This window comes from Cyclopterus lumpus, chromosome 21 (genome assembly GCF_009769545.1).
Source record: "Cyclopterus lumpus isolate fCycLum1 chromosome 21, fCycLum1.pri, whole genome shotgun sequence".
In the NCBI taxonomy this organism is placed as follows: domain Eukaryota; kingdom Metazoa; phylum Chordata; class Actinopteri; order Perciformes; family Cyclopteridae; genus Cyclopterus; species Cyclopterus lumpus.
Genome location: NC_046986.1, coordinates 12,013,171 through 12,021,955, shown reverse-complemented (window position 1 = coordinate 12,021,955; position 8,785 = coordinate 12,013,171). Strand labels below are relative to the sequence as shown.

General features: G+C 41.8%; 1 protein-coding gene across 2 annotated transcripts in view; it reads left to right on the top strand.

Annotated features, from left to right (window-relative positions):
* LOC117750549 (plakophilin-4-like) overlaps window positions 1–8,785 on the top strand; it is a 68,115-nt gene that overhangs the window by 15,072 nt on the left and 44,258 nt on the right. For both annotated transcript variants that reach the window (XM_034561812.1, XM_034561813.1), the window contains exon 2: window positions 948–1,081. In XM_034561812.1, the coding sequence (XP_034417703.1) occupies window positions 953–1,081 (129 nt within the window). In that variant the 5' untranslated portion in view covers window positions 948–952. The remainder of the gene's footprint in view (window positions 1–947; window positions 1,082–8,785) is intronic.

The following is an 8,785-nucleotide window of genomic DNA, read 5'->3' as shown; positions in this document are numbered from 1 at the left end:
GTTTTCGCAGCTATACTAATTCTCTCCATATTCATGGCGTTTCTGCACTACATGTATCACCGTGACTGCATTCTGTGTGGTGTAGTAAAGTACAGCATGTCGAGATATCAAGATATACGTGCAGAAACCAAGGGGTGGAGTATTTCTTTATGTTTGTCTCTTGGAGATGACAGTGGCAGTGGATCTCTTCTAAGGCAGTAAAATCCCTGTTTCCCTAAAGTCACATATCTCCTGTGTTATTAGACTCCTTGCTTTTGTCTCCTGCTGCAGCTCCTCGGAGGCAGCCGTCGCAGCCTTTAGCTGCCCTTTCTGGCTCAACAGGCTCCTTCTAGTAAATATGAATCCACCTTGAGCAGCGTTCCCTTGACACTCTTTCTGTCAACAGATATAATGAGACCGTAACTATTCACTCTACTTTCCTATTTCAATCGTGGACAAGAGGTCAGAGAGAGAGAGAGAGAGAGAGAGAGAGAGAGAGAGAGAGAAGGAGACAGGAACACCTTATCTCTTCTGTCTGGCTGTTTTTTTTTTCTTCAAAAAGCCAGCCCTCGTTCATCCCCTTGGACCTCGCCACTGGATCTCATTCACAAACATATATTGTATTCACCTATGCACACACATGCTTGGTATTTCAGGGCAGCTTCTGCATTGCTAAGATCTTAATTTCTGTTTTTTTTTTTGACTTCACTAAAAATGTTGTTCTGTTTGTGTTGTATTTGAAAGAATTTACGTGACTATTGCATAAACTGATCGTGTGCGTGTGTGTGTGTGTGAGATCATGGATAGTCACTTCTAAGCATTGCTAAGGAGTGGTTGACTCAAGTGTGTATTTCTGAGTAGAGTGTGTTTGCATACAGTCTGTTTTGTGTGTACAAGATTGTGTTTTCTTTTTCTGAAGACTGCTTGTGATGACCTGCTCTCGTGTGTGTGTGTGTTTGTCCACACAGGAGGAATGCCAGCTCCTGAGCAGAGCCCAGTGACGGAGGAGGGGCTTCTGCTGACCATCTGCAACAGTTCAACTGGCCGCAACATGGAGTCTGACAACACCGCCAACCACATCCTGGCCTCCGTCAAAGAACAGGTAGTGTGTTCCTTTCGTTCACACCGTGCTAAGAGCCCATTGATTGACGTGACATTTATCAAACGCTTAATTGTCTGGTGACTCACACATTGTATTGAGAAGAAATCCACTGTGCGGTAGTGTCACACACCCTGTTGTCACTCTATTTATACAACTTTTAGTAGGATGTTGTGGGAGGATTTTTAGTTTTAAAGCAGAACCGCGGATGGAGTGGACTTTTAACTTTATTGTTTTAATGTGGAATAAGGTCGACTAGGAGCTTTTGGTTGTTTAGTGCCTGCAGTAATGGCCTGGCTTGCGTCAATAGACAACCAGGAAGATCATCTCTAGCAGGGTTTGAGTGTGTAGTGAGACATGCCCTCGGACTCATTCCCTCTCTATGATTCATCCACACTGCCTTCTGTTAAACACACACACACACACACACACACACACATGCACACACTCCTCTGCTCTCTGGCTTCGCTCCAGCCCTCCATATTCCTGATAATTCAGCACAGGGCAAACTGGGCTAAAGAGATTTTGTCTATTATTAATTATGTTAATTCCCCTGTGGGACATCTCACATACCTTATTCCCTCCCAGAATGACACTTAAATTGAGCTACAGTTTGATAATAAATACCAGAGAAGGCAATTCATTTATTTGAAATAGCCCACGGACGTCCCATTTAGGGCTGCACTAGGAAAGTGGGTATTGTTTACATGAGTATATAGGGAAGGAAGAAAGGAAAGAGGGAGCACCGGTCGATGTCACTTCCTTCCCTAGAGTATTCCTCAGCGGCTCGTCCGGTTAGAGCAGAAATCCATGCAGGCAAGCAGGAAGAGCGAGTCGCCTGCCTGAGCTGTTGCTTTTAGAGGGACTGGCTGGAAACATGCAGTCGAGGCTGTAAAAAGATTGTTCTCCTCAGTATTTAAGTTGGAGAGGCAAATCAAAGGGTGAGTGAGAGTGAAAAGATGGAGGTCAGAAGGCTTGTGTGAGATTCTCCTGTGATTGTTGAGAGGCAGACCTTCGAGGAATCCTGCTGTCGATGTAAACATGCAGGTCTGCCGCGGTCAGGGCTTAGCGTGACTGAGTGTTTGGTAAGTGTCGACTATCACTCGACTATCTTGTGCTTCCCCCCCCTGTTTCTGCCTTTTTTATTTGCTGATTTCTGTCCCTCCTCTTGTCTTATTCACTGCTCGTCATATTCCTTCTTTTCCCTTCATCTCTCTTTCCAAACTTCTTTTTCTGTCACAGCTGCACAGGCGTTGCCATGATGCCCAAACAAGGAGAGAGTCGCCAACATTTCATTATTGCATTCTCCTTTTGTGTTAATTTGCGTGGACTTAAGTCTTCCCTCTGTATTTCCTGCTGAATTTACTCCGAACACGCCTTTTAGACTTTTTGCCATTCATTTGAGGATTTGGTTCTGTTGAGCTACAGTTGCTGGTTTTTCGAGTCCTGTCTTTGCTCCGTGCCTCTTTTTTAAAAACACTGATCCACCATCACGATGACGCATCCATAATGGTTTATTACAGACCCCATTTAAGTGTTCAAATGTCAATGTTTTTCTTGCTGCACTGCACAACTCGCTTTGAAGAACCACATGTGCTATTCTTCAAGCCCGATCACAAAACCTAAAACTGTATTGTAATTTTAAATTACCCTTCTTCAGTATTTATTATCTTATTCAAATTTAATTTAACCGAAGGGGGTTGTTTCAAGGATTATCTGAGACCTAGTTTTTTATCTGTTTCATCATTAGTGTAATTGAAGCAATGGGAGGTGGCGGCACTCATCCAGTCTTTTGTGGGGATTCGGCAACCACAACGTCCTTGTGTGTCTTGTCGACGTGTTTTGCGTTTTAAAAAAAAATTGTTATATTACAAAAACCACAGATTTCTGTAATTATTGGAATTAAAAAATATATATATTTCTGTTATTGATATTATTTTCTCATTAAATTAAAGAACTCATCAGCGCTCTGTTTTTTTCTTCACATTCTGTAAGCATCATCTGAGCCAGAAAGGGACCCCGTTTATTATAAATTGCAGCAGGAAACATAAAATCAGATTTAAAAAATATGAATTAATTTGACTAATTTCATCCCTCCAGTCAATTGTAAAAAGTGTGTGATATATTGCCAAATAACTCTAAATCTGTTCTGGAGGTGCATAGTGGCACCGTACTAAGTTTAATATCAGTTTAATTTTTCACCGATCTGTGGATTTGTAAAGAGCCGACAGTGACAGACTCATTTTGTTAGGCATAAATTAGCGTCTCAGTTGACATCTCAACTAAAATGTTGCTGCTGGAAATATGCAAACTACAAGTCGAGTGTGTATGAATGTTAAACAAGCAATGAGGTTAAGCTGTAAAAGTACGTCAGGATTTTCTATGATCTACAAATCTCCAAGGTGTGATTTAGAAGAGCATATGAAAAGCTCTTTAATGATGACGATGTTGATTGTCTTGATTCAGAATAGAATACCCAATATCGAATTAATCTCGCAATGACAGATGACCCATGAGGACCGGATTTCACGTGTTTTGTACATTTTGAAGTGCCTCTCCTTCAGTTATTGCAAACCGTAGGGAAATAAATGCAGTGCTGCTGACTAATAAATCAAATACGGTAGTCTTATAATGAAATCGGCATCTAGCATTACAGTAGAATATTAAACTTCCACTGGTGGTGACTGCACACATTGTGATATTAAAATAAAGGGATAGATATTAGAATCTGCATCAGTATCAATATTGGCTGAAAAAAGCGTATGTACTGATTGACCATGCAGATGAGAGAAAATAAACTTCTCTCCAAAACTCTTTTTTTTTTTTTTAAATCAATACTTATTTCAGGTTCATCGTGTGAACAACACAGTTGTCTATGTTTATATACTTTATATACTGCATTCCCCATTTAGGTTTTGACCAATTCTTTGCTGCATTAAAAATGTTTTCACTGCAATTGTAATTCCGATTAATTTAGAATTTTTTTTACCACGTTGTTACTATTTTAATAATAAACGAAACGAAATTTAAAAAAATGTATATCTATGTTTTTATTTGTAACATTTTGTTTTACAAAAGCAATGTTGTTGTCCCACACAAACGACTCATCTCAGTCACTTCCGCATATTATTAATTAAACACTAGTATCAGATCGTATGATTATCAAAGCCCAGGTCTCGGTATCGAGATTGGAAAAGTCGGATCAGTGCATCCCTACTAATGTGTGCCATTATCTCCATATTTACATGATTATCATGCTTCTCTATGACAGACATGTTTTCACCCCACCTTGTGAAGTCGTGAGGAACAACTATGAACTCTTTGGTCCTGAACAACACATCATATGAACCAATTTGCTTCGAGCAGTTCAAGCTGAGTATGACTGCATCCTACAGACTGCTTTCTAATTCGAGTTGTTCAGCTCCTGCTTGTTTGTGCAGGTACGAGTTCAGTGTGGCGTTCACTGAGTGTTGATGGCCACATTCCATCAAGTGGCCATTAACCACTCAGCAGTTTACAACTCTTTGATGAATAAAATGGGCGACCGCATTTTGTCTGAGCTAACACTGTGTATTCACATGCATATAAAAATGCCACGTCGTTGCCCGATTAGAACCGCTCTCTCCAGCGATTTTTAGTATTCGGTGGGAAGAACCAACGTTTACAAAGTCAAAAACATTTACGTTTTGACATTTTCTTTCCTGTCTGGTTGAAGTACTTTGCACCAGCAGAACAACTAATAATTTGCATCAGTTGAAATGAACAAAGGTCAGAGATGGATGTTGACAGGTATGAAATGTAATACACACTTGAATGTGTGGAGGGGCTTTAGAATGTTCCTTACAGACCGATCGGAAAGATAATTGGCTTGAAATACGTTTTCGACAGATAATGTTTGAGATCATGTGACTGGTCTATAGTATGTTTTCTACCCAAACAACGTGCAGGTTCAAGTGAGTGTGTTTTCAAACCACATTTGGTAACTCAATGGGCAGCGCCTTCAGGTGTGACCCATCATGGAAGCTTCAATGTCATCAAGTTTATGAAGGCTGGGATAAACTCAAACAAACACAGACTTTGCAACACATCTTAAAGCCAGGTTGGGAAGCCAAGTGATTTTATTTATCTTCTTTTCAAATGTACAACACATCTAAGTCTCTTTTTTTCTTTTTATTTGAGTCACAAAGAAAAGGAAAGTTTGACTCCCCTCTCATGGGCAAGAGCCTACTACAAAGGAAACGCATTATTATTATTGCTCAAGAATAATTTTTTGTGAAAGCATCTCTGGCATTTCCATTCAGGTGTTCTTATCCTCCAATTTAAATGCACATAAAGTAGCATATAGACGACACCTTTTCGAAGCTGTAGATGTTGGAGTATCCTGGCCGATGCATTCGGCACCCTACTCAACAGCCTTTTGGGAGCTTGTCGGCAGCCGCCGAGCAGCTATCAACGAGCGTGAGGTCAAGCCTTTAAAGAGCATGTCAGTGATCACTCTGCCCTCATCTCCGCTACCTACCGCATCTCCCAGGAGAGGAGCAGCTGCGTGACATTTGATTTCATCCTCACCCAAGCACTACTTAATGTACACACACATCTTCAATGGCTTCTCAGTATTCCTATTTTAGTTATGTTTGTGTTACAGCATCAATCGGCTCGGGAAACTGAAAGAGGGATGGGTGGATGGGGATGACGAGAGAGAAATCTTGCTACGTGTAGTTGGCGTATTAAGGGTTATTAATGTAAGCCTTGAAATGTCGAGGCTTTTTGCTGCAATGCTGCACATTTGCAGGCATAAAGGACTTGACATATGAAGCGGTATCCCTCAGCAACTTTCTGTTTGAGATGAAGCGTTTTTACCTTTGATTAAAAACAGCTGGCTTTTGTCCAGTATCAACAGCAGTGACAGGTGTCATCCAGAGTGATGAAAGAAGCTTTGTTTTTGTTGTCGACATCAGCCGCACAGTGGCCACATTTTGTAGTAAGTGTATACACTTCTGTGTTTCTTTTAACATTTTTTACAGCTGATGCTGTCCTTTTACTTTGTTCTAGTAATTTGTAGTGGGTTTTTTTTTCTTCATAAAAACACACAATTAAAATGTAGAGTAAATCAATTAGTCATTTTATAGATTAAAACAATTATGTATTTTAAGCTGTCTAGATGTATTTTAAAAAGGTAATAATGAATCTCTAATATCTATTTATTTTGTGAAAACATCACATTCAAACAACTGGATTTATTCAAGTTCCTCACCAAAAACGGCATTTTACGAGATTACATTTGATGACATAACGTTGTAAGTTACCTTGGCCCAATCCTTATTTTCACCGAACAGAGCCTGAACGCATCATAATGAAACCAAACAAATCCTTCGTTGCTTGACCATTATCGGTGCTGCCATGGTTACCAGCTCTCCTCTTGATTTTAAAATCGGATAGGGTGTTTACAATGTAATGTTATCAGAGATCAACAACTAGCAAAGCATAAATGCTGATGTCCTGATTGCATAGTTACTGAATATCGACAGACTTTATTGCCGTCCCCTTATTTACAGCAATACGAGTTTCAGACGGGGGCAGAGGAGGGAGTTTATTTAGCGGTTTATCCTTTTTGTGTCGTGGAGAGATTTATCCTCAAACACAAGTCTGGTGTCAAATTACTTCTAGCTATCTTAAGTGCTGGGAATCAGATCGTTTGTTACCCGTGGAAACGTTGTGTTTTAATGTCCTCCTCTTCCTCCCCCATAATTGGGCTTTGCCTTCAGAGTGATGCTGTTATTAGCTGTGCCTGGACATGCCTACATGTACCACACTACTGGTAAAAAAGAAAGGGCCTCTTAGGCGTGCCGTACTATGGTGTTTCAACACACAGCGCCTTCCAGAAAACACCACAGTGGAATTTTCCCACTTTGTTGGAGTCCATTACACATGAAAAATCTGTCTGCCTCCAGCTTCTCGCTGGCAAACTGGAGCTACACTCTGTGACCCCGTTTTCATCCGAATCAGGCACAGACAGACTCTTTGCGAAGCCTATGGGCTGACCTTGTTTGAGTGCAACAACTCCAGCACCCTCTTCAAGGCTTGATGAGCTGGCTGAAATATTACCCTATTGTGATACCAGTGCAAGTCTCCACAACGTTTCAATGAAGCCAAAGTCATCTTTGTCTAAGTGACCCAGCTTAAGGACTTAGTAGTCGGGTCGGGGCAAAGCTTCAAGACAGTGTTTTTATCAAAGCAGAAAGGTTGAATTCTCTCTGCAGGCGATAGTGTCTATTCCACCTCCATAGCAGAAATAAGGACTCTAATTACAATCGACTAGTGATTTTCTCCACTCCTCGGGGTCTTATCTGCCATCCTCTCCCTAGCGCCGCCTCTTTGACACTGGCAAGGAGAAATCTCGAGGCATAAGCATTCTGGCCTCGATTATAGTCATAAAAATGGAAGCACTGGCTCCGAGCAATTACCCCCACGGGGGAGCAGAACAAGTATGAGAGGAAACGAGTGAGACCGATTGAGAGGGGAGGGATACAGGTGAAGAAGAGTGCTCAGATATATATGGAGGAAAGACAAAGCGCTCAGATACAGATGGGGGGGGGGGGGGCACAGAGGGTGGTGAGTGAGTGGAAAAGGACAAAAGAGAGCGTGAGCATGACGGAGAGAGGCAGAGTCAGAGAGGCTGTCACCCGTGAATGGTGCTCTAAAGCGCTGTGGCGGGAGGCTGTCAATGCGGAGGAAAACCAAAAAGACGGAAGAGGAGATAAATGTGGTGTGTGTGTGTGTGTGTGTATGTGTGTGTGCGCGCGTCTGGCCCGGCACAGCGCTGTCGTTTTGAACCCAGCCCTGGGAGATCTCCCTCCAGCTAGCCTGTTAATACTCATTAACGTCACTGTCATCATCATCATCATCATCATCATCATCATCATCATCATCATCACAATATTCATTGACACAGTCAACAGCACACACAGAGGACCCGGTAAGCTCTGAGCAGGGGCTGTGCTCAGGAAGTTGGAAGTACTGTAAAATGCTGCTGGGCTGTCCTTGGCCCGGCATACGTCCAATGAGGAAGTTTGAGGAACTTCACTGGGTGAATCACCAATGAGGTTTATGGCTCCGTTTCGTCCTCTGCCCAAACATCTCTCAGATGAGTTTCTCTAAATGACTGATCCTGAGGTAATTGTACAAGTCACTGCAGTCTTTGTTCACTACAGCAACCGGCAGATTGACAGTCCCTAGATTGCTTACTCTCTTCATTTCGGCCCAGAGCAATGTTCTTTTTGTGTCTTGTGACACAACGTGGTTGATCTCTCAGTGGAATTGTTCGTCCACAGATCTATATGAATTGCACTGGCTGTGTGATTGCACTGCTGCAGCATTTAGTTATTTGTTCCCGTGGAGGAGATACGGATAGCCTTTTTTTTTTTTTTTATTATCTACTATCTGCCCCTATGCCGTGGCATTATTATCAACAGCATCACCTCAGAGCTTTTGGTGAGGTTCAACAGCTTGTAGTTACACAAAGCAACAGTTAACTTTTGTCATTTGCAAGCTGTAAGTCCTGTTTTTGAATTCAGTCTTTTGCATTTGCGCTAACGATTTGCAATGATATGAGGATGCTGTTGGATTAGAAAACGTTGTTTAGAAGCCTGTGTGTGACGGACATGACCCCACACCATGAGCAGGTGCCACATGCACTTGAAACCAAGT